General features: G+C 41.0%; 1 protein-coding gene across 1 annotated transcript in view; it reads right to left on the reverse strand.

The window, feature by feature from the left end:
* Positions 1–27,333, reverse strand: part of SVOPL (SVOP like) — a 74,052-nt gene that overhangs the window by 29,559 nt on the left and 17,160 nt on the right. The window contains exons 8-12 of the mRNA XM_078059832.1: positions 26,005–26,133; positions 16,778–16,851; positions 13,304–13,521; positions 12,539–12,650; positions 11,710–11,791 (exon numbers count right to left, since the gene is read on the reverse strand). Of these exons, the coding sequence (XP_077915958.1) occupies positions 11,710–11,791; positions 12,539–12,650; positions 13,304–13,521; positions 16,778–16,851; positions 26,005–26,133 (615 nt within the window). The remainder of the gene's footprint in view (positions 1–11,709; positions 11,792–12,538; positions 12,651–13,303; positions 13,522–16,777; positions 16,852–26,004; positions 26,134–27,333) is intronic.

A 27,333-nucleotide genomic window follows, 5' to 3' on the forward strand; every position in this document is an offset into this window, starting at 1 on the left:
AACAATATTGAAGGGGACTCAGAGTGGAGAGACCAAAAGTAGCAAAGAAAGGAACAGAGAAAAACTCCAGAAACAACCACAAAACCATAAAATGGCACTAAATACATTTCAAAAATTACCCTAAATGTAAATGGACTAAATGCTCCTATCAAAAGACAGGGTGTCAGAATGGACACAAAAACAAGACCCATCTATATGCTGCCTGTAAGAGACATAGTTTAGACCTAAAGACACCTGCAGATTGAAAGTGAGGGGATAGAGAAACATTTATCAGGCAAATGAGTGTCAAAAAAAGGTCAGAGTAGCAGTACTTATATCAGACAAACTAGATTTTAAACCAAAGACTGTAACAAGAGATGAAGGGCACTCTGTCATAATAAAGGGGTCTAACCAACAAGAAGATCTAACAATTGTAAATATTTATGCCCCCAAAGTGGGAGAACCCAAATATATAAAACAATTACAAACAAAGGAACTCACTGATGGCAATACAGTAATAGCAGGGGACTTTAATACCTCACTTACATCAAAGGACAGATCATCTAAGAAGAAAATCAACAAGGAAGCAATGGCTTTGAATGAAACACTGGGCCAGATGGACCTAACAGATACATTCAAAACATTCCATCCTAAAGCAGAACACACATTTTTTTTCAAGTGCACACAGGACATACTCAAGAATAGATCACAACTACGTCACAATCAGGTCTCAACAAGTACAAAAAGATTGAGATCATACCATGCATATTTTCTGGTCCTAACGCTACAGAACTTGAAGTCAACCACAGAAAAAATATGGAAAGACCACAAATATGTGGAGGTTAAACAACATTCTAGTAAACAATGAATGGGTCAAGCAGGAAATCAAAGAAGAAATTAAAAAATACATGGAAACAAATGAAAATGAAAACAATGGTCCAAAACCTTTGGGATGCAGCAAAAGCGACCCTAAGAGGGAATTATATAGTAATAGAGGCCTACCTCAAGCAGTAAGAAAAATCTCAAATAAACAACCTAACCTTATACCTAAAGGAGCTAGAAAAAGAAAAATGAAGCCTAAAGAAAGCAAAAGGAGGGAAATAATAAAGATTAGAGCAGAAATAAATGATTAAAAAAAAAAAAAAAAAATAGAGATCAATTAAACCAGCAACTGGTTCTTTGAAAAAAATAAAATTGATATACCCCTAGCCAGACTTATAAGAAAAGAGAAAGGACCAAAATAAAATCACAAATGAGAGAGGAGAAATACCAACACCACAGAGGTACAATTACAAGAGAATATTATGAAAAGCTATATGCCAACAAATTTGACAACCCAGAAGAAATGGATGAATTCCGGGAAACATAAAAACTACCAAAACTGAAACAGGAAGAAACAGAAAACTTGAACAGACCAATAGTCAGCAAAGAAGTTCAATCAGTAATCGAATATCTCCCAACAAGCCAAAGTCCAGGGCCACATGGCTTAACAGTTGAATTCTACCAATATTTAAAGAAGATTTAATACCCATTCTTCTCAAACTATTCCAAAAAACAGAAATGGAAGGAAAACTTCCAAATTTATTCCATGAGGCCAGCATTATCCTGATAGCGAAACCAGATAAAAACTCCACTAAAGGGGAGAGGAGCAAGATGGTGGAGGAGTAGGAGACCTGGATTTCATCTGGTCTCAGGAATTCAGCTGGATAGGGATCAGACCATTCTGAACACCTACAAACTCAACAGGGGATCGAAGAAAAGAATAACAGCACCTCTCTGAACAGAAAAGCGACCACTTTCTGGAAGGTAGGACGTGGGGAGAAGTGAATCCGAGGCGATATTCGGAGGATAGATGGCGGGGGAGGGGGCCTCCGTCCACCGCTTCTGGCAAGTGACAGAGCCGCAGAGCACAGAATCGGAACTTTTAGAAGTTGGCTCCGCTGAGGGACGTCGCTCCACTGGCTAAGCGGGGGTGGAACTCTCACTGCAACAGTGTGGTCTCAGGACCCTCAGGGTCACAGAAAGACCAGGGGTGCCTGAGTGTGGCAGAGCTCCCAGGTATTGGAGCGGGGAAGCCAGCTGCAGAGACGGAGCCCAGGCGCGGGCTCTCAGCTCGGGGTTGTCATAAACCGTGATCCGTGGCACAGTCGGGCCACTGCTCCTCCAGCAGGGACCCGACAAGTGGCAGATCCGGGGAGACTCACCTTCTTCCCCCGGGAGGAGCGGCGCGGGAGCACACCGCAGGGATCTGCTGGGTTTGGGGACTCCACATGGGGTCGGGTGCCAGAGATAGAAACGCTCGGTCACAGGCCGGGTGAGCACGGAGTGCGGCCGGAGACCGGGGAGACGGAAGTGACTGACGGCTTTTCTCTGGGGGCGCACTGAGGAGGGGGGCCCCGAGTTCTCGGCTCCTCCGGGGCGGAGATTGGGAGGCTGCCATTTTCACTCTCGGCCTCCAAAGCTGTACGGAAAGCTTGCAGGGAACAAAAGCTCCCAAGAGCAAACCCGAGCAGATTACTTAGCCCGGACCGGCAAGGGCAGGGCAATTCCGCCTCCGGCAAAGACATTGGGAACCATGGCAACAGGCCCCTCCCCCAGAAGATCAGCGAGAACAGCCAGCCAAGACCAAGTTTACTGATCAATGAGAACGGCAGAACTCCAGTGCTAGGGGAATACTGCACAGAGAATCCATGGCTTTTTTACCATGATTCTTTAGTCTTTCAAAGTTAATTTTTTTTTTAACTTTTTAAAAATTTTTCTTTTTCCCTTTTTCAACCAACATCTTATCAATCCCTTTTTTAAAAAACATTTTTATTTTTCATTTTTAGAGTCATATTCTATCCCTTCATAGTATTTACCCTTACTTTTGGCATATATATATATATAAGTTGTTCTCTCTTTAAAATTTTGAGATACAGTTTCTTCTAACAGATCAAAATATACCCTAAATCTCTAGTGTATGGTTTTGTTCTACTCTCCTGCCTGATCACATTCTCTCATTTTTTTTTCTTTTTTTAAAATCCTCTTTTTCAAACAACTTATCAATTCCTTTTATAAAATCTTTTATAATTTTCATCTTTACAGTCATATTCCATCCCTTCATCGTATTAACCCTTATTTTTGTACATATATAAGTTTTGCTTTCTTTAAAATTCTGGGAGGCCCTTTCTTCTAACAGACCAAAATGCACCCAAAATCTAGTGTGTGGCACTGATCTATGCACCAGCCTGATCATATTTGATCATATTCTGTTTTTGTTTGTTTTGTTCTGTTTTTGTTTGTTTTTATCTTTTTCTTTTTTTTTTTCTTTCCCTTTTTTCTTTCTTTCCCTTTCTTTTCCCCCGGTTTCAGGTCTTTTCTGATTTGTTTAGTGTGTATTTTCTGGGGACATTGTTACCCTGTTAGCATTTTGTTCTCTCATTCATCTATTCTCCTCTGGACAAAATGACAAGACAGAAAAAAATCACCTCAACAAAAAGAACAAGAGGCAGCACCGATTGCCAGGGACCTACTCAATATGCACATTAGTACGATGTTGGAACTAGAGTTCAGAATGATGATTTTAAAAATACTAGCTAGGCTTGAAAAAAGCATGGAAGTTATAAGAGAAATCCTTTCTGGAGAAATAAAAGAACTAAAATCTAACCAAGTCGAAATCAAAAAGGCTATTAATGAGGTGCAATCAAAAATGAGGCTCTGCTAGGATAAACGAGGAAGAAGAGAGAATTAGTGATATAGAAGACCAAATGATGGAAAATAAAGAAGCTGAGAAAAAGAGAGATAAACAACTACTGGATCACGAGGGCAGAATTCAAGAGATAAGCGATACCATAAGATGAAACAACATTAGAATAATTGGGATCCCAGAAGAAGAAGAAAGAGAGAGAGGGGCAGAAGGTATATTGGAGCAAATTATAGCAGAGAACTTCCCTCATTTGGGGAAGGAAACAGGCATCAAAATGCAGGAGGCACAGAGAACCCCTCTCAAAATCAATAAAAATAGGTCAACACCCCGACATCTAATAGTAAAACTTACGAGTCTCAGAGACAAAGAGAAAATCCTGAAAGCAGCTCGGGAGAAGAGATATGTAACCTACAATGGTAGAAACATTAGATTGGCAACAGACCTATCCAGAGACCTGGCAGGCCAGAAAGGACTGGCATGATATATTCAGAGCAGTAAATGAGAAAAATATGCAGCCAAGAATACTATATCCAGCTAGGCTGTCATTGAAAATAGAAGGAGAGATAAAAAGCTTCCAGGACAAAGAAAAACTAAAGGAATTTGCAAACACGAAACCAGCCCTACAAGAAATATTGAAAGGGGTCCTCTAAGCAAAGAGCCTAAAGCAACATAGACCAGAAAGGAACACAGACAATATACAGCAACAGTCACCTTACAGGCAATACAATGGCACTAAATTCCTATCTTTCAGTAGTTACCCTGAATGTAAATGGGCTAAATGCCCCAATCAAAAGACACAGGCTACCAGATTGGATTAAAAAACAAGACCCATTGATATGCTATCTGCAAGAGACTCATTTTAGACCCAAAGACACCCCCAGATTGAAAGTGAGGGGGTGGAAAACCATTTACCATGCTAATGGACACCAAAAGAAAGCTGGGGTGGCAATCCTTATATCAGACAAATTAGATTTTAAACCAAAGACTGTAATAAGAAATGAGGAAGGACACTATATCCTACTTAAAGGGTCTATCCAACAAGAAGATCTAACAATTGTAAATATCTATGCCCCTAACATGGGAGCAGCCAATTATATAAGCCAGTTAATAACAAAAGCAAAGAAACACATCAACAATACAATAGTAGTGGGGGACTTTAACACCCCCCTCACTGAAATGGACAGATCATCTAAGCAAAAGATCAACAAGGAAATAAAGACTTTAAATGACACACTGGACCAAATGGACTTCACAGATATATTCAGAGCATTCCATCCCAAAGCAACAGAATACACATTCTTCTCTACTGCCCGTGGAACATTCTCCAGAACAGATCACATCCTAGGTCACAAATCAGGTCTCAACCAGTACCAAAAGATTGGGATCATTCCCTGCATATTTTCAGACCACAATGCTTTGAAACTAGAACTCAATCACAAGAGGAAAGTCAGAAAGAACTCAAATACATGGAGGTTAAAGAGCATCCTACTAAAGAATGAATGGGTCAACCAGGAAATTAAAGAAGAATTTTAAAAATTCATGGAAACCAATGAAAATGAAAACACAACTGTTCAAAATCTTTGGGATACAGCAAAGGCAGTCCTAAGAGGAAAGTATATAGCAATACAAGCCTTTCTCAAGAAACAAGACAGGTCTCAAGTACACAACCTAACCCTACACCTAAAGGAACTGGAGAAAGAAGAGCAAATAAAGCCTAAACCCAGCAGGAGAAGAGAAATAATAAAGATCAGAGCAGAAATCAATGAAATAGAAACCAAAAGAACAGAACAGATCAACGGAACTAGGAGCTGGTTCTTTGAAAGAATTAACAAGATTGATAAACCCCTGGCCAGACTTATCAAAAAGAAAAGAGAAATGACCCAAATCAACAAAATCATGAATGAAAGAGGAGAGATCACAACCAACACCAAAGAAAGACAAACAATTATAAGAACATTATGAGCAACTATATGCCAGCAAATTAGATAACCTGGAAGAAATGGATGCATTCCTAGAGATGTATCAACTACCAAAACTGAACCAGGAAGAAATAGAAAACCTGAACAGACCTATAACCACTAAGGAAATTGAAGCAGTCATGAAAAATCTCCCAACAGCAGCCCAGGGCCAGATGGCTTCCCAGGGGAATTCTACCAAACATTTAAAGAAGAATTAATACCTATTCTTCTGAAACTGTTCCAGAACATAGAAATGGAAGGAAAACTTCCAAACTCGTTTTATGAGGCCACCATTACCTTGATCCCAAAACCAGAGAAAGACCCCATCAAAAAGGAGAATTACAGACCAATATTCCTGATGAACATGGATACAATAATTCTCACCAAAATACTAGCCAATAGGATACAACAGTACATTAAAGGGATTATTCACCATGACCAAGTGGGATGTATTCCTGGGCTGCCAGGTTGGTTCAACATCCGCAAATCAATCAATGTGATACAATACATTAATAAAACAAAGAACCACATGATCCTCTCAATAGATGCAGAAAAAGCATTTGACAAAGTACAGCATCCTTTCTTGATTAAAACTCTTCAGAGTGTAGGGACAGAGGGTACATACCTCAATATCATAAAAGCCATCTATGAAAAACCCACAGCAAATATCATTCTCAATGGGGGAAAAACAGAGCTTTTCCCCTAAGGTCAGGAACATGGCAGGGATGTCCACTATCACCACTGCTATTCAACATAGTATTAGAAGTCCTTGCCTCAGCAATCAGACAACAAAAAGAAATAAAAGGCATCCGAATCAGCAAAGAACAAATCAAACTCTCACTCTTTACAGATGATGATACTTTATGTGACAAACCCAAGAGAACTGACCCCAAACTTAGAACTCATACAGGAATTCAGTAAAGTGGCAGGATATAAAATCAATCCACAGAAATCAGTGGCATTTCTATACACCAACAACAAGACAGAAGAAAGAGAAATTAAGGAGTCGGTCCCATTTACAACTGCACCCAAAACCATAAGATACCTAGGAATAAATCTAACCAAAGAGGCAAAGGATCTGTACTCAGAAAACTACAGAATACTCATGAAAGAAATTGAGGAAGACACAAAGAAATGGAAAAATGTTCCATGCTCATGGATTGGAAGAATATTGTGAAAACGTCTATGCTACCTAGAGCAATCTACACATTTAATGCAATCCCTATCAAAATACCATCAACTTTTTTCAGATATGGAGAAATAATCCTAAAATTTGTATGGAACCAGAAAAGACCCCGCATAGCCAGAGGAATGTTGAAAAAGAAAAGCAAAGCTGGCGGCATCACAATTCCGGACTTCCAGCTCTATTACAAAGCTGTCATCATCAAGACAGTATGGTGCTGGCACAAAAACAGACACATAGATCAATGGAACAGAATAGAGAGCCCAGAAATGGACCCTCAACTCTATGGTTAACTAATCTTCGACAAAGCAGGAAAGAATGTCCAGTGGAAAAATGATGGTCTCTTCAACAAATGGTGTTGGAAAAATTGGACAGCCACATGAAGAATGAAACTGGACCATTTCCTTACACCACACACAAAAATAGACTTGAAATGGATGAAAGACCTCAGTGTGAGACAGGAATCCATCAAAATCCTTGAGGAGAACACAGGTAGCAACCTCTTCAACCTCAGCCGCAGTAACTTCTTCCTAAACACATCGCCAAAGGCAAGGGAAGCAAGGGCAAAAATGAACTACTGGAACTTCATCAAGATAAAAAGCTTTTGCACAGCAAAGGAAACAATCAACAAAAGCAAAAGACAACTAACAGAATGGGAGAAGATATTTGCAAATGACATATCAGATAAAGGGCTAGTATCCAAAATCTATAAAGAACTTATCAAACTCAACACCCAAAGGACAAATAATCCAATCAAGAAATGGGAAGACATGAACAGACATTTGTGCATAGAAGACATCCAAATGGCCAACAGACACATGAAAAAGTGTTCAACATCATTATGCATCAGGGAAATCCAAATCAAAACCTCAATGAGATACTACCTCACACCAGTCAGAATGGCTAAAATTAACAAGTCAGGAAACAACAGATGTTGGCGAGAATGTGGAGAAAGGGGAACCCTCCTACACTGTTGGTGGGAATGCAAGCTGGTGCAGCCACTCTGAAAAACAGTATGGAAGTTCCTCAAAAAGTTGAAAATAGAGCTACCCTATGACCCAGCAATTGCACTACTGGGTATTTACCCCAAAGATACAAATGTAGGGATCCAAAGGGGTACGTGCACCCCGATGTTTATAGCAGCAATGCCCACAATAGCCAAACTATGGAAAGAGCCAAGATGTCCATCAACAGATGAATGGATAAAGAATATGTGGTGTATACACACACACACACACACACACACACACACACACAAAATGGAATATTATGCAGCCATCAAAAAAAAAAAACAATAAAATCTTACCATTTGCAACGACATGGAGGGACCTAGAGCATATTATGCTAAGGGAAATAAGTCAATCAGAGAAAGACAAGTATCATATGATCTCACTGATATGAGGAATTTGAGAAACAAGACAGAGGATCATAGAGGACGGGAGGAAAATTGAAACAAAATGAAACCAGAGAGGGAGACAAACCGTAAGAGACTCTTAATCTCAGGAAAAAAACTGAGGGTTGCTGGAGTGGAGGGAGGTGGGAGGATGGGGTGGCTGGGTAAGGGACACTGCGGGGGATATGTGCTATGGTGAGCGCTGTGAATTGTGTAAGACTGATGAATCACAGACCTGTACCTCTGAAACAAAGAATACATTATATGTTAAAAAGAAGAAGATGATAGTAGGAAGGGAAAAATGAAGGGGGGGGTTCGGGGGGGGGACGAACCATCAGAGACTATGGACTCTGAGAAACAAACTGAGGGTTCTAGAGGGGAGGGGGGTGGGGTGGGGGGATGGGTTAGCCTGGTGATGGGTATTAAAGAAGGCACATATTAAAGAAGGCATGGAGCACTGGGTGTTATATGCAAACAATGAATCATGGAACACTACATCAAGAACTAATGATGTAATGTATGTTGACAAACAAAACAAATAAAATAAGATAAAAGACTCCACTAAAAAACAAAACTACAGGCCAATATCTTTAATGAACACGGGTACAAAAATTCTTAATAAAATACTAGCAAATAGAATCCAACAGTACATTAAAATAATCATTCACCACTATCAAGTGGGATTTATTCCTTGGCTTCAAAGGTGGTTCAGTATTTGCACATCCATCAACTGGATACATACACCACATTAATAAAAGAGTAAGAACCATAGGATCCTTTCAACACCCATTCATGATAAAAACCCTCAACAAAGCAGGGTTAGAGGGAACATAACTCAACATAATAAAGGCCATATATGAAAACCCACAGCTAGTATCATTCTCATTGAGGAAAATTGAGAGCTTTTCCTCTACAGTAAGGAACAAGACAGGAATGTCCACTCTCACCACTGTTATTTAACATAGTACTGGAAGTCCTAGCCTCAGCATTCAGACAACAAAAAGAAATAAAAGGCATCAAAATTGGCAAGGAAGGAGTCAAACTTTCACTGTTTGCAGATATGATACTCTATAGAAAACCCAGAAGACTCCACCAAAAAATTGCTAGAACGGATACACAAATTCAATAACGTGGCAGCATACAAAATCAATATACAGGAATCTGTTGCATTTCTATACACCAATAATGAAGCAGCAGAAAGAGAAATCAAGAAATTGATCCCATTTGCAATTGCACCAAAACCCGTTAGATACCTAGGAATAAACCTAACCAAAGAAGTCAAAGACCTGTACTCTGAAAACTACAAAACACTGGTCAAAGGAATTGAAGATGACACAAAGAAATGGAAAAACATTCCATGCTCATGGATTGGAAGAACAAATATTGTTAAAATGCCTATATTACCCAAAGCAATCACACATTTAATGCAATCCCTATGAAAATACCACTGGTATTTTTCACAGAGCTAGATGAAATAATCCTAAAATTTGTATGGAACCACAAAAGACCCTAAATAGCCAAAGCAATCTTGAAAAAGAAAAGCAAAATTGGAGGCATCATAATTCTGGACTTCAAGCTATATTACAAAGCTGTAATGATCAAGACAGTATGGTACTGGCACAAAAACAGACACATAGATCAATGGAACAGAGAGCCCAGAAACTGTATGATCAATTAATCTTCGACAAAGCAGGAGAGACTATACAATGGAAAAAAAGATCATCTCTTCAACAAAAGGTGTTGGGAAAACTGGACAGCAACATGAAGAATGAAACTGGACCACTTTCTTACACCATACACAAAAATAAATTCAAAATGGATGCAAGCCCTAAATGTGAGACAGGAAACCGTTTAAATTCTGGAGAACACAGGCAGTCACTTCTCTGACATCGGCCATATCAACTTCTTACTAGATATGTCCCCTGAGGCAAGGGAAACAAAAGCAAAAATAAACTATTGGGACTACATAAAATAAAAAGTTTCTGCATAGCAAACAATCAACCAAACTAAAAGACAACCTTCAGAATGGGAGAAGATATTTGCTAATGACATACCTGATAAAGGGTTAGTATCCAAAAGATATAAAGAATTTATCAAACTCAACACCCAAACCAAAATAATCCAGTTAAAAAATGGGCAGAAGACAATAGACATTTTTCCAAAGACATACAGATGGCCAACAGATATATGAAAAGATGCTCAACAACACTCATCATGAAATGCAAATCATAACCACAATGAGATCCCACCTCACACCTGTCAAAATGGCTAAAATTAACAACACAGGAAACAACAGGGGTTGGGGAGGATACGGAGAAAGGGGAAACCTCCTACACTGTTGGTGGGAATGCAAACTGGTGCAGCCATTCTGGAAACAGTATGGAGGTTCCTCAAAAAGTTAAAAATAGAACTCTCCTATGATCCAGCAATTGCACTAGGTATTTACCCAAAAATACTAATTTGAAAGGATACATGCACCCCAATGTTTATAGCAGCAATGTCCACAATAGCCAAATTATGGAAAGAGCTCAAATGTCCAGCGACTGATGAATAAAGATGTGGTATAGATCTACAATGGAATATTATTCAGCCATCAAGAAGAATGAAAACTTGCCATTTGCAACAACATGGATGGAGCTATGAAGAATATTATGCTAAGTGAAATCAGAGAAAGACAAATACCGTATGATTTCACTCCTATGTGGAATTTAAGAAACAAAACAAATGAACATGGGGGTGAGGGAAAGAGAGACAAACCAAGAAACAGACTCTTAACTATAGAGAACACATTGATTGGTTAGAGAGAGGAGGGGGGGGGGGGATGAAGGAAACAGGTGATGGGAATTAAGGAGTGCACTTGTGATGAGCACCGGGTGTTGTATGGAAGTGTTGAATCTCTATATTGTACACCTGAAACTAATATTAGACAGTATGTTAACTAAGTAGAATTGAAATAAAAACTTGGGGGCAGGGGAAGAAAATGAGCACAGCTTTACCAGTCTCTGTAGTGCCACTTTCTCTAGCTCAATGAAGGACAAAACCAATTAAAATACTGTTAAGTTTTTGGTTCACATATTACTTCTAGGAAAACTAGCTCTTTAAGGTGGGTGTTTGAGGAAATTCTCTAGCTCCTTCAGGTAGTGCCCTGCATACAATAGATGTATTAATTCAATAAAGAATATCATTCAAATTTAGGCTATTATATTCAAATTTAAGCTACATGTGGCAAATAACAGATGGAGGGGAACACAACATGGTGCTAGGACAAGGAGGTGGATTTTTTACATGCATGCTGTGTCATGAGATAGGTGGGTCCTTAAATGTCCTCTCATACACTGGCTTTCAGTAGACTCTATGGAGCAGAGCAAACTATCAAACCGCCTGCTAGCATTTTCTTGGAGTGCTTTTAGAAAATTGTCAAAAGTCAACAGAAGCTAGGATGCGTCTTCAATGGACAGACACCCTAAGTAGCTCGCCGTGCAGGTCTTGGAGTAACCAACCCACAACTCACCTCAGCAGTGTAAATGTAGATGGTGTTGAAGTTGGCTGCCACCAAAGCCCTCAGCATGAAGAGGAAGCCTGTCAGGCCAGAGCTAGGGAACAAGATGCCAGAGACGTTAGGAAAGGCAGCATGGAGGGCTTTCCATGGCCTTGACAGGTGCTCACGTTACACAGTTTAGCATGAGAAATGCTGACACATGCCCACAGATAACCGGGTCCCGGGGAGATGCTGCTTCTCACCTGGCCTGATTGTGGGGTCCTAAAATAAATGCTGGACCCCAGTCTTCAACCCAACTCCCCATCTGTCCTTCCCACTCCCCCAAGTGTGCTGTTCCAGCCTGGCCCCCCCCAGATTAGCCCACCTTCGGCTACCACCCTCCAAAAATGATGCTGTTCGCAGAAGGATATAGATTGCCATTGAGGACATTCTAAGATTGCAAATTAAAGAGTGAAGCGAATTTTTACACCACAAGTAGGTTACCTATTTCCCTGAACTACTGTAACAACAGTCCAGATAATTTGGTAAACAACTAGAGTCCTGACGTTCCACGAAGCTTAGCATAAAGATCCTAAATATCTTGGCGGGTGGAGGGATTGTGGCTGCATTAGCACCTGTATCCTGGGAGAGCTGAGGCAGGGCCGGGTCAGTGCAAGAGGGGAGGGGGAGCGGCAGGTGCCAGGAAAGACCCATTCCAGTCAAATCAGCAGCCGCCCATTCACTACTCCCCTGGTGAAAGGGACTTGCCCCGATGCCCGCTGAACACTATGGGTCAGGAAACCACAACTTAAACCCACTGCACAAACCTAGATTATTTTCAAGCAATCAGAGAGAAAAATACCTTGATGTGCAAATGTTGAGGAGGAGGAAGAATAAGGCTGTGCATCCCATGGTGATAGAAAGGCTCAGCCGTCTTCCCAGGAAATTGATGCCCAGGATATTGAAAGGATTCACTAGAAAACAAATGACAATGACAATTTCTGAAACCTCGAAAGCAAGTGGTATTTACCAACATTGGCAAGGATTCCTTCTTGTCATTTCAGAAAGAGGCAACTTCATCCGAACCTCATGTGTGTTCCAGCCAAAACCCAGTCCCATGGTCATCCAGTTCATGACTCCTTCCCCATGCTTTTTCCTCGTGGGTCAAAGAAGGACAAGCACTGGTGTGTATATAAAGGGTATTTTATGCCCAAGATGATTATAACACGTAGGTCTATCGTTAATTGCAAACCTGCTAGGTCTATATTTTAAATGGTTTTACTGTTTCTCATCAAATTTACAGGGCCACTGATTTTTAAGTACTATTATTTTATGTCTACTAAAATGCAAACAGTGCCGCAAATTGAAATCTAAGGAGCCATTGTAAGACATCTCAATTTCGGAGACGTCCGAAGTGGGGGGTGGGGGGAATGCATCTTAGAATTGATAGAATATAGTAATTCAAAGCTCTACTCCTGCAGACTTCTCCCCACACCAATCTGCATTGGAGACACATGAGCAAGGAAGGGGAGGGGACCTGTTCAGTTCTGCCAGGCAGGAGCCCGTCTAGGACCGGCTCCCCCACCCCAAACAGACAGGGACCCAAAACACGGAGGTCGACATTTACGAGCAATTTCGCCAACGGTGCTGATAATCATGGTCCGGTAGTCGGAGGGAGCAAACACGTGGCAGTGGCAGGGGCTGTGGCTCTCCTCTGTGTCCGGCAGGGTTACGGCCACCCCGGACTCGGACTCGGACTCGGACCGCGAGCCACACACCAGGTCCCGCTCCAGCAGCTCGGCGCTGGCCAGGATGACGCCGTAGTAGGCGAAAGAGATTCCCAGCCTGGAAGGGAGAGAAGCCGCTCGTTAGAAAGCTGCCCCGGGCCTGAAGGAGGGGCAGCGCCAGCAGAGATGGGGAGAGGTGGGGAGAAGAGGGGACAAGGGGGAGAGCGGTCAGGTGGGGGGGTGCATCAGGTGCGGAGGGCGCCAAAGGCTGGGCGCACCTCTCCTGGGGAGCCCGAGGGAGGCGTGCAGGGGAACCCGGGCGGGAAAGGGATTTGCAAGCGCAGCCTGGGGCCGGATCCGGGAGGACCCCGCAGCCGTGAAGGAAATTTGAAGCTTGGGCTCACTTTCTATCTCCGCTCTAACAAATTAGCACCAGCTCGGTGGCTGAAAAGAACACACATCTACGTGCTCCGTTCTGTAGGCCAGAAGTTGTGTGGGTCGGGCTGATTTCTCTGCCGTGAGGCTCCCAAGGCAGAAATGCCAGTATAGGCAGGGCCTTAGGCCTTGCTGGGGACGGGGGCAGAATCTTCCCCGATCCGGGGCAGAATTCAGCTCCATGGGGCTCCATCCCCTTGCTACTCTTGACCAGTTGCTCTCGGTTTCTATAGGCTTCCTTCCTTCCTTGTCTTCACAGCCGGGGACGCTGAGCCGGGTCCTCCTGCTCTGGAATCTCTCCTCCCGCCTCACCTCGTGCTTTCTCTTCTCCTCCATCTGTATTCCCAGCTGGAGACATCTCTCTACTTTTAAAGACTCAAGTGATTGGATTGGGCCCACCTGTTTAATCCAGGCTACCCTCTGTATTTTAAGGCCCGCAACCTTAATTACATCTCTACAGTCCCTTCACACCAGCACCCAAATTAGTGTGTGATGAAATCAACAGGAGTTGGTAATCTTGGGGGGGGGGGCAGAGAGTGATCTTCAGAATTCTGCCTGTCCCAAAGCATCTTTAAAGGCCAGGAGGGGCACCTGGGTGGCTCGGTTGTTAAGTTTCTGCCTTCCACTCGGGTCATGATCCCAGGGTCCTGGGATCGAGCCCCACATCGGGCTCCCTGCTCCGCGGGAAGCCTGCTTCTCCCTCTCCCACTCCCCCTGCTTGTGTTCCCAATCTCTCTGTCAAATAAATAAATAAAATTTTTAAAAAATAAAAAATAAATAAAAGGCCATGAAGAGCCACGGGGGGGGGGGGGTTGCTTTTTCTTTATATGTACTTCCTGTCTTTTTTCTGTCTATTCTTTAATAAATATTTGTGTTGAGATAAAATTATAATAACATACAGAAAAGTTCATGTATCAAAGTCAAGGAAAGAAATATCAGCCCCCCCCAGAAATTCCACTGGTGCCCCTCTTAGCTTCACAGAAGTGGTTGCAAAAGCCAGCCGTCAACAGCGTAGAGGGACAACCAGGGGAAAGTGCCAATGTTCTGGGTATCAGCCGATATTAGTGAGATGATTGTTAAACTTGTCTGTTAATTATAGGAATGGAATCATCTAAGAAAATGTCCTTGAGTAGTTGAGACTCTTAATGAAGTATCGGGATGAAATGTCACGGAGCCTGGGCTTGCTTCAAAGTATGTCAGCACAGGAAAACACAGCCAAAGCAACTATGAGCGACTGTCAGTGACTGTCAGATATGGGCGATGGATCAATCAGGGGTCATCACGGTACCTCTACTTTTGTGTGCATTTGTTTCATAACAAAGTATCAAAAAACCCCAATAATTACAATACTTCCCCTTGTTATTAAAGTAGCTTTAGTTCAGGGCGCCTGGGTGACTCAGTCGGTTAAGTGTCTGCCTTTGGCTTGGGTCATGATCCTGGGGTCCTGGGATTGAGCCCCACGTGGGGCTCTCTGCTTAGTGGGGAGCCGGCTTCTCCCCCTCCCACTGCTGCTCCCCCTGCTTGGGCTCTCTCTCTTTCTCAAATAAATAAATAAAATCTTTAAAAAAAATAAAGTAGCTCTAGTTCAATTTCCAAATATTGAGAGTATTTTAAAAATTAAAGTCTTAAGAGGCAACATACCAGCCTATTAATAATGATTTTATCTGAGAAAGGCAGATAGACACTTTCCTGAATTTAAACACTATAGATTAGTTTTGCCTGCTTTCTATCTTTATATAAATGGAATCACAGAATATGTATCTGTGTGTCTGGCTTCCTCTGCTCCTTATGATGTTTGTAAGATTCAGCCATGTTGAATGTAGATAACTAGTTTTCTCTTTCCCATTATTGTATAGTATTCCATTTTATGATTGTAACACAGTGTATCCATTATACTGTGAATGGACATGTGGATGGTTTAGAGTTTGGGGCTGTTACAAATAAAATAATGCTAAGGACATTCATGCAAATGTATTTTGGTAAACACATGTATGCATTTCTGTTGGGTATAAAGCTATGAATGGAATTACTGAGTCATAGGCTATGCATATTTTCAACTGTGATAAATACCTCTAAATAGTTTCCCAAAGTGGTTTTAATTTGAACTCCAGTCAGCAGTGCATGAGAGTTCCAGTTAATTTACATTCTTCCCAACACTTGCTATAGTTAATCTAATTGGTTAGTTAATTGGTATAGTTAATTTAATAGTTAATTTAATTTTAGCCATTCCAGTGGATTTGTAACGGTGTCTCATTGGTTTTAATTTGCATTTCCCTGGTGACTTTAAGGTTGAGCATGTTTTCATATATTTTTTGATCTAATTTTTGGCCAAGTGCCAGTTCAAGTCTCTTGCCTATTTCTCTACTGGTTTGTGTATCTTTTTCTTGTTGAAAAAAATTATATACATATAATTTTATATATAGCTATAGTTGTATATATATATAAATTTATTTGCTAGGTATTTTAGAAATTTCTTCTCCCCGTTGGTGACCTTACCTTTCAGATTCCTCATGGTATCTCATGGCTCAGAGTTCCTAATTTAATGGAGTAGCACTTTTTGTATCTTGTTTAGAAAATCTTTGTGTATTCAAGGTCATGGCTGCAGAGAGTGAGGCACAAAGAAAACCACGAGAGTCTATTCCATTGAATTTGATTCCTGGTAACTTCAAAGGATCACTTTGTCATGTGGCGAGGAAAAAGGCCAGACTACAAAAGGTTAGAAAGTGACCTCATACGAAAAATAAAAATCTAGTCATCAATAATTTCTTTCTCCTTTAAAAAAAAATGGTTTATTTATTGGTTGGTTGGTGGTGGTAGCAGAAGGATAAGACATTGCTGGAGTCAGCCTTGTGGTTTTACTCCCCCCCAGCACTGAGTGGATTTACTTAAGTGGGCTCTGTGTTTATTGAAAAGTCATTTTGAAATAATTACATTCTTACCATATGACCCAGATCTGTAACGTGGTCCGTAAATATTTAGCATCCAATAGGTCTGCAAATCTTCCTCTTTTTTCCTGGGGTGGTGAAAAGGGACAGGCAGATTAGATTTAGTGGCCTACAGACTGGCAGAGGTTTCTCTAGTATTTTAGAGAACAGAAAGTAAGAACAGTGTGGGAATGTAATGGGGCATGTAATGGGGCTCCCATGAGTGCACCTCACCCAGCCCACAGATCACTGCTTCTCCTCATCCATCTCGGCCAGTCAGTCTTTGCATGCTTTTTATTATCATTGGCAAGGACCAGTCCATTGAAGTGAAAATTCTAACCCTTTCTCTCTTCTTCTTCTCACCAGCGCTGGTGAGCGGTGGGGTAAAGCACAGAAAATAGTAGGATACAAGAAAAGCATAACCATAAAACTGTTGGGAGATTCGTTTAAACTTCACATTAAAATGGAAAACCTAGTATTGAAAAAGAGCATGAGAATTGTGTAAGAAAAAGAATGGCATACATTTGGAAAGAGGATAGAATGCCCCATTTCTTTTTGTGTCTTTAGGGTAATCAGCAAAACTCTTATCCATAGTCAGTGCTATGTCCAATATTTTGGAGAAAAATAAATAAGGATGGGTTATATACAATTGAGCAGTGATGGATTTTTATTTAAAGCTAGGAACGTAAAAAAAAAAAAATAAAGCTAAGAACGCTTTGTATAGGTGTGGGGGGGTACTTAGTTGAAAACCAACTATTCTTTTCTCACAAATAGACCTGGAATTACAGGCCGCCTTTAGATAGACCAGGAGTATGATCCTAGGTGTCCTGGATTTTGTTGTCACAAAAAGTTAGTTTGAAGAAACTTGCTCCAGTGACTTTTTTTTTTTTTTAAGTAATCTCTACACCCACGGTAGGGTTCGAATTTTCAATGCCTAGATCAAGAGTCAGAAGCTCTACCCACTGAGCCAGCCAGGCACCCTGCTGATCTAATGACTTTTAGGCTCAGCTCCTAAAGGTCACTGTGGGCAAAGGGTAGCAACTGACAGTCCCTTTTCATCTGCTTTCCATACTGGGGCTCTGGCTAGTCATCATTGGAAAACCTCTGAACTAGTCCTAGCCTCCCATTTTCCAATACAGAATATGTGACCCAGAGAGGGCAAGTGACTTGCCCAGGGTCACACAGCTGTTTGGAGGCACAGCCAGCTTGGTGTCAGGTCTCCTAAACACTAGTCCTGAGTCTTGCCCATCTACCTCCCTGACATGCCCCCTTGAGTTTAGATGTGACTATGGTCCCCTCAAATCCCCAAGGGTAACTGGAGATTCAGAACTCTGAGTCTGCCGTAAATCACAATGAATCATAAATTATAGTCAAAGAAATTATGTGGTCATGAATCTTAGACTGCAATCCAAACTGGTGGACTCATTCACTCATCTATGGTGTGACCCTTCCTTAGCCGGTCCCCAGAGCTTCTCGTCTCCGAGTCTGTGCAGTGAAGCTGCAGAGGCTGCCCTGCCCAGGCCATCTTGTCCAGCCCCCTCGGCATGGCACTCTGATGGCAGCCAGCATGACCAAATCCACTGCACATCCCTGCCTCCGGTCTTGGCTCACACCACTTCACCTCCTTCCTCCCCTGAGGATGCTGCTCCTTTCAGTGTTCAATTTATGCCTCAATTATCCCCTCAGGGAGGCTCCACTGCCCTGGCCATGCTCACCTCTCTGCTCTGATCCTACATGCTGTTGCCTGCGCCACTCACCTGGTTCTAACATCTGGCTGTTTTGTTAGTGGTTCTTTGCTGTGTGAGCCTCATCTCACTAAGCAGATTGTAAGAAACTTGAAGGCAGGGTCTATGGCTTGTAGCTCTGTATCCACAGGGCCTCGCACAAGACACAATCATGAAGGACAAGACCATCAGATGGGCATACGGATGGAAGCTGCAAGCTGAAGGCAAGGGGAGGAAAGCAGGAGGAAGAGGAAGAGGGAGAAAGGAGAGGATGTAAGAGGGACGATGGAGGATGGGGAATGTGGAGAGAAGATGGAGACTAGATGGGGGTGGAGGAGGGAGGGTAGTTGTTATGGGAATTGAGTCTCCCTGATTTAATACTTTATAATATATTTTAAAGTTGTTAAGAGAGTCACTCTTAAATGTTCTCACCACAAAAAAAAAGAGAAAGAGGGGCGCCTGGGTGGCTCAGTTGTTAACCGCCTGCCTTCTGCTCAGGTCATGATCCCAGGGTCCTGGGATCGAGCCCCGCATCCGGCTCCCTGCTCCGCGGGAAGCCTGCTTCTTCCTCTTACCAGTCCCCTTGCTTGTGTTCCCTCTCTGGCTATGTCTCTCTCTGTCAAATAAATAAATAAAATCTTAAAAAAAATTAAAAAAAAAAAAAGAGAAAGAAATGGTAATTATGTGATATGATGGAGGTGTTGACGAACTCTATGGCAGGTATCATTTTGCAATATAGAAGTGTATCAAATCAATACACTGTACACCTTAAATTTACGCAATGTTGTATGTCAATTACAGCTCAATAAAGCTGGAAGAGGGGTAAACAGAAGAACAGCTTCTCCTACAGGCATGCCAGTCCTGGTGAGAACCTACAGCTTTTCTCTGTGCTGCTGGTGTCCCTGCTTTGTGTCACTCTCTACCTCTCTGGTGATGCCTTTTACTCAGTCATATGTCCAACATCCTTGTATTCTGTCAATCCTCCTCTTATCCAAATCTTCCCTTAGCCATGGATCCAAGGATACAAAGGCTGATTGACAAAGATCATAGAAGACCTTTAATGCCAGGATGAGGATTCTGGGCTTCACCTATAGTCAGGGATTGAGAGGGGCAGGGGCAGGGAGGCACTGAAGGCTCCTGAACAGAAGGGGTGGTATTGGTGTTTGAAGAATACTTGTCTGACAGTGTTGGGCTGGATGACATTACAGCATGGGGCAGGAGGTGGCAGTGTGAAAGAAAGAGACTGGATGGAAAAGCCAACTGTTGTAGAGGCACCAGTGGGATCGGCGGCCGATCAGGCTTGGTGGTGCAGAGGTTTGCAATGTCTCAAAGGGGATGCCACAGTGAGATGAGCATTAATGAACACCTGTTTCAGGCTGCAATGTGAAATAAGCCAGACACAGTACTGTATAATTCCCCTTATATGAAATAGAGAATAGGCAAACTCATAGAAACAGAAAGTAGAAGTTACCAGGGATTGGGGGTGGGTAGGAGTGAGGAGTTATGGCCTAACAGAGTGTCCGTTCAGGATGATGACAAAATTATGAATGTATTTGATGCCACTGAATTGTACACTTCAAAATGATGACACAAACAAATGGAAAGACATCCCATGCTCATGGATTAGGAGAACAAATATTGTTAAAATGTCTATATCACCCAAAGAAATCTACAGATTTAATACAATCCCTATCAAATATCAACAGCATTTTTCAAAAAACTAGACAAATAATCTTAAAATTTGTGTGGAATAACTGAAGATCCTAAATAGCCAAAGCAATCTTGAAAAAAGAAAAGCAAAGCTGGAGGCATCACAATTCTGGACTTCAAGCTATATTACAAAGCTGTAGTGATCAAGACAGTATGGTACTGGCACAAAAAAAGACACATAGATCAATGGAACAGAATAGAATACCCAGAAATAAACTCCCAATTATATGGCCAATTAATCTTTGACAAAGGAAGCAAGACTGTGCAATGGGAAAAAGTCTCTCCAATAAATGGTGTTGGGAAAAATGAACAGCTACATGCAAAAGAATGAAACTGGACCACTTTCTTACACCATACACAAAAATGAGCTCAAAATGGATTAAAGACCTAAATATGAGATAGGAAACCATAAAAATCCTAGAAAAGAGGACAGGCAGTAATTTCTCTGACATCGGCCATAGCAACATTTTTCTAGATATGTCTTCTAAGACAAGGGAAACAAAAGCAAAAATAAACTACTGGGACTGCATCAAAATAAAAAACTTCTACACAGCAAAGAAAACAACAAAACTAAAAGACAACCTACTGAATGAGGGAAGATATTTGCAAATGACATATTCAGTGAGGGGTTAGTATCCAAAATACATAAAGCACTTATACAACTCAACACCAAAACACCCCAATAATCCAATTAAAAAATGGGCAGAAGGCGTGAACAGACATTTCTCCAAAGATGACATTCAGATGGCCAACAGACACATGAAAAAATGCTCAACATCACTCATCATCAGGGAAATGTGAATCAAAACCACAATGAGCTATATCCTCACAACTGTCAGAATGACTAAAATCAAAAATACAAAAAACAACAAGTGTTGGTGAGGATGTGGAGAAAAAGGAACCTTCCTGTACTGTTGATGGGAATGTAAACTGGTGCAGCACTGTGGAAAACAGTATGGAGGGTCCTCAAAAAATTAAAAATAGAACTACTGTATGATCCAGCAATCGCACTACTAGGTATTTAGCCAAAGAATATGAAAATACTAATTTGAAAAGATATATGCGCCCCTATGTTTATTGCAACATTATTTACAAAAGCCAAATTATGGAAGCAACCCAAGTATCCAGAGATGAATGGATAAAGAAGAGGTGGTGTAAATATATGGTAGAATATTACTCAGCCATAAAAAAGAGTGAAATCTTGCCATTTGCAATGACATGGATAGATCTAGAGGGTATAATGCTAAGTGAAAAAGTCAGTCAAAGAAAGACAAATACCATATGACTTCACTCAAATGTGGCATTTAAGAAATAAAACAAAGGAACAAAGAAAAAAGAGATAAATAAAAAAACAGACTCTTAACTATAGAGAACAAACTGATGGTTACCAGAGGAAAGATGGGGGGTAGGGGGATGGGTGAAATAGGTGAAGGAAATTAAGAGTACACTTATCATGATGAGAAATGAGTAATGTATAAAATTGCTGAATCACTATATTGTACACCTGAAAGTACTATAACACTGTACACTAATTATACTGGAATTAAAATTTTTAAAAAGCCGTGTCTGGAAAAAAAAACATTACAGTTGACCCTTGAACAACATGAATTTGAACTGTGCAGGTCCACTTAAATGTGTATTTTTTTATATATAAATACAGTATAGTACTGTAAATATGTTTTCTCTTCCTTATGATTTTCTTAACATTTTTTCTTTTCTCTAGGTTATTTTATTGTAAGAATACAGTATATAATACATATTACATACAAAATATATGTTTTGTTTTGTTTTGTTTTGTTTTGTTTTGTTTTGAGAGAGAGAGTGGGGGAGAGGGGCAGAGGGAGAGGGAGAGAGAGAATCTTAAGCAGGCTCCATGCCAAGCACGGAGCTCTATCTCACGACCCTGAAATCATGACCTGAGCTGAAATCAAGAGTCAGTTGCTTAACCAACTGAGCCACCCAGGTGCTGCCCATACAAAATATATGTTAACCAACTATTTATGTTATCAGGAAGGCCTCTGGTCAACAGGAGGCTATTAATGAAGTTTTTGAGGAATCAAAAGTTACCCATGGATTTTCAACTGCATGGGGAGGGGGTCAGCACCCCTAACCCCTGTGTTGTTCAAGAGTCAACTGTACTCACTTTAGAATCTTGGATTCCTTCCTTTTCTTTCCTGAGATCAGTTTCTTAATTTGACAAATGAAAGTACTATATGTTGGCTAATTGAACATAGTAATAAAAAATAAATTTAAAAAATACATATAAAAAATAAAATGCGGGCACCTGGGTGGCTCAGTTGGTTGGGCGACTGCCTTCGGCTCAGGTCATGATCCTGGAGTCCCTGGATCGAGTCCCGCATTGGCCTCCCTGCTCGGCAGGGAGTCTGCTTCTTCCTCTGACCCTCCCCCTTCTCATGTACTCGCTCTCTCTCATTCTCTCTCTCTCAAATAAATAAATAAAATCTTTAAAAAAAATAAAAATAAAAAAATAAAATAAATAAAATAAAATAAAATGCAAAAAAAAAAGAAAGTAAAATATTTGCCTACCTCATAGGGTGTTCTCTGAGTATCAAATAAAAAATGTGCATAAAAAAAACCAACAAAAATAGAGATAAAAAACATATAGGGAGAACTCTCCCCTCAGGAAATTCAGCCTTCCAATAAGAGTTTTTTGTCTTGGTTTTTGGGTTGTTGTGTTTTTTTTTTAATGTTGCTGAGGAATATAAAAAGACTTGACTAGTGGGAACATACACTTTTATCAAAATAAAAATATTTAATATTATAAAGGTATCAATTCTCTTTATGTGTTAACTAATAATTCCAACACCATCCCAATTAAACTCTCCTAGGTTTTGGGGGAAAATTAGGAGAAGATCTTAATAAAGTGACTTCAAAGTTGTTCTAGAAAAATGGTACTGAGAAAATAACTTGGAAAATTCTGAAAAAGAATTTTGACAAGGGGACTTATCCTACTAGATGTGAAAAATACTGTAATTAAAAGTGTCACATTGGACCAACAATTAACCTGTATCCTTTTTCCAACAACTTGAAATGCCCTCTTTATCATATAATAAGTCCCCATACATACTTGAATCTACAAATCTGTCATTAGAACACAATAGAGAATTCAAAAATAGACTCAAATATACAAAAGATGGATTATTCAATAAAAATATATGAGTGCAAATTGTTAGCCATTTAGATATAACCAAGCTAGACCTGTACCATGTTTCTTATATTCAATTAAACCCAGATAGATCCAACATTTAAATGGTAAGTATGAAACCAAATTAACCCCATAGAAAGGAGAAGGATACCAGAATGTTGTTGTAAAAGGTAAGCTTGAAACCACTAAAAAAGACAGTAGTAAAAATATTAATAAATCTAAATAGATACCTCTTAGAAAATAATGTCTACTTTAGGGAAACTTATGAACAACATGAAACAAAAACATAAGACAAAAATAATTTGGAAGATGAGACTGGGGCAGATCAGAATTAACATCTTCAAGGGCCTTGTATTTTTCAGACAGCAAATAAAGATACTAAGTAACATAGATACTGTGGGTACACATTTTCAATATTTAAGGGCTATAATATATTCTTATATTATATAATAATAATAATAGTAAATATAACAAAAGAAATAGAGTGCACAAATTCCTAGCCAGTAGAAGGAAGCACAGGGGGGAGAAAAGCAAACTGAATCACTCTAATAAAAGGTAGGAAAGGAGAAAATGAAAGACATGGTTAAGAGGAAATATAAAATAAAATGGCAGAAGTCCAAATATGTGAGTAATCACAATACATATAAATGGATCAAATTCATTACTAAAAGACACAGAATAGCAGATTGAGTGAAAAAAATAAAGATCAGCTATATATACACACAAGAAATAATTTTAAAGGAAAGCAACACAAGAGAGTTAAAAATGAAGGTCTGGAAAAAAGATATATCAGGAAAAATGCTAACCTAAGGTAGTTTCGATATATTAATATGAGAGAAAATAAAATTTAAGGCCCAAACCAGTATAAAATAACAACATAATAAGGTTAATCCATGAGACTAAACCAATCATATGTTAGGAAGCAACAAGATATCCTGAAAATATATGAAGTAAACTGTCAGGAGTATAAGGAGAAAGGAACAAAGCCATCATCTTATTGAAAAACCATTAGCTCAGCCAGGCAAAATCTAGCAAAAGTGTCAGATATTTATATGGCACAATTAACAGTATATAACAAAATATATACACTCAATGAGAACACATGCTCTTTTTAAGCACATATGGAACATCAATTAAAAGTCACTATGTAGAGAACAACAGAAAAATCTCCAATATTCCAAATAATTGATAACATCCTCTGACCAAAATGCAATTAAATTAGAAACAAACAAAATAAAAAAGGGGGAGTTAACGGATAACTCACTGGTTAAAGAGAAACTCAGAACAGTTACAAAATAGAAATAAAAATAAAATTACTTTGTAACAAAATTTCCTAAATGCAGCTAAATACTTAATTAAAAATCAAAAAGACTGACCATAAATGAGCTAAGTACTAAACTCAAGAAGCTAGAAAAACATAAAAAGCTAAAGGAGAAAACAAAGAGCAGAAATTAACAAGACCACAAAAAAAAAAAGTCAATAAAGAGACCAGCAACAAAAAACCCTTGTTCTTTGAAGTTAATACACAAACCTCTAGTAAGAGGACCATGAAAAAAGAGAGAAGGCACAAATATATGGCATTAAAATGAACGATGGGACATATGCAGCAGATTTTTGAAACTCCTAAGAGGACACTGGGAACAATTTTATATCAACAAATTTGAAAACCTAGATGAGCTGGACAATTTTCTAAAATATATACACTACCAGAATTGACTCAATCAAAAGTCTTAAACAAAAGTAGACTCTAAACTTTACATAAATTAAATCATAGTTTTAAAAACTCCTCCATGTAACACCCCATCGTTATCCCCCACTGCTCCCCTCAAAATACATATTAGGCATAAATGACATTAGAGGCGAGTTTCACCAAGCATTCCAAAACCATATTCCAACCATAACCAAGAGGTGAATTTCTATCTTACATAAAGTGTTGCCGAGTTGGCAGGACAGGTGAGGAAGGTACCACTGGTACCTATGATTGACCCGCCTACAGGTGGGTGGTCAGGGCTGGTGTGAGAAATGATTTCAGATTGACATTAAGAGTCCTGGAACCAGTAGAATGTAAATGCCAAGTTTTGTTTTAAGAAATCATTTAGGGACACCTGGGTGGCTCAGTCGTTAAGCATCTGCCTTCGGTTCAGGTCATGATCCCAGGGTTCTGGGATCGAGTCCCGCATCGGGTTCCTTGCTCAGTGGGGAGCCTGCTTCCCCTCCTGCTCCCCCTGCTTGTGCTCTCTCTCTCTCTGACAAATAAATAAATAAAATCTTTTTTAAAAAAAGAAATCATTTAATGAGGTTTATAGTTTGATATCACTTATCATTTACATCATTTATAAGGCCAGTACAAAAAAATAAAATTATAAAACAACCTCTCACCTATAAACAAAGATGCCAAGTCATGTGACTAGCTCTGCAAGGTAGAGGTTATTATTCCCATTTCATAGATGAGGAAAGCAAAGGTAGATAACTTGCTAGGGCCACCTGGCTCTCCACGGAGCTGGATTTAGTCCCAGTCTGCTCTGCTCTTATTCCTCATCCCTCTAGGGCAAGGCTAGAGTGTGAAGGTCCCCTCCCCTCTACCCTTCTAGGACTGAGCGGATTTCTGTTGGGAGGAGAAGACCTCCCTGCTGGGAACTTACCAGGATGGGTTCCACCAGCTTCCCCTCCGGCATGACTGAGCGGTTCATCCTGGCGATGCGCTGCAGGGTGGCGAGGGCAGCCTGAGTGTTCCCAGTGGAGACATTGAAGCGAGCGGACTCGGGAATAAACTGGGCACAGAAGGAAAGAGCATCAGAGTTCAACTGCTGTGGACCCCAGGGGTTCCACAGTGATTCTTGTATAGTCACATGCCCCAGTTTCCAGGGATGGAGGAGCAACAAGCATAAAGCCACAAAATATGGCAGGCAGCTTTGGCATTCCAAGTTGATCTGGAACAAATAGGGGGATATCCTCCTTACTATAGTCCCATCTTGATGACATCAGGCTGATACAGAACCCAATCTACTCGTTAACACAAGGAAATGCTTACATCCACTTGGTAAACAGCTGCCCCAGGGTCCCTCTACTGTGCTGTCACCCCAGGCTCTCCCCAGGAACCCTGCGATCTCCCACATGCAACAGCCCACAGCATGAATACAGCAGGGACTCTGGCACCCACAGGGGGAAGAATCACTCCTCACTTACCAGACAGACCCTCAACCCACTGATCATTGACTGCCATACTCAGAAAACATGACAGGCTGGGGCGCCCAGGTGGCTCAGTCAGTTAAGCGATTGACTTTGGCTTAGGTCAAGATCTTGGGGTCCTGGAATCGGGCCCCATGTCAGGCTCCCCACTCAGCGGGGTCTGTTCGTCCCTCTCCCTCTGCCCCTCTCCCTGCTCATGCTCTCACACTCTCTCAAATAAATAAATATAAATACATACATACATACATAACAAGACAGGCCTCCGTGGAGGCGGGGACCTTGAGAGTCACCTTGAACCACTCCCTGCCCTTCATGCCTCACAACTGATCAAGGGGGGCTGGTTCTTCCTCAGAAAAGCACCTCACCCAGCAGCACCCTGCTCCCCATCCCGTGACCAGCAGGCAGGGCAGGTCCTCCTCATCTCCTACTAGGATGAGTCCAACTGCTTTCCTGGCATTTTCGTGTTCCCTCCCACCCAGGCGCCATGCAGCCGTGAACCAGATTCCCAGCACACAATCCCTTCCATGCCACCAGCACCCCTTGCCTTGAAGGCCCTCATAATCTGGACACAGGCCTGTCCTTGCACCCCACCTCCCACCAGCACCCTTCATTCCTGCCTACCTGCTCTCCCCCAAACATACTCTGCATTCACACCTTCATGACTGGGCTGATGCCTCAGCTCTGCCCAAATGCCCTTGCCCCACTCACCGGCCCTCCCGATGCAGGCTGTTCCAGCCCTCAAGGCCAAATTCAACAGCACCACCTCACTGGAACAATCGCTC

Source organism: Halichoerus grypus, chromosome 12 (genome assembly GCF_964656455.1).
Source record: "Halichoerus grypus chromosome 12, mHalGry1.hap1.1, whole genome shotgun sequence".
NCBI classification, from domain to species: domain Eukaryota; kingdom Metazoa; phylum Chordata; class Mammalia; order Carnivora; family Phocidae; genus Halichoerus; species Halichoerus grypus.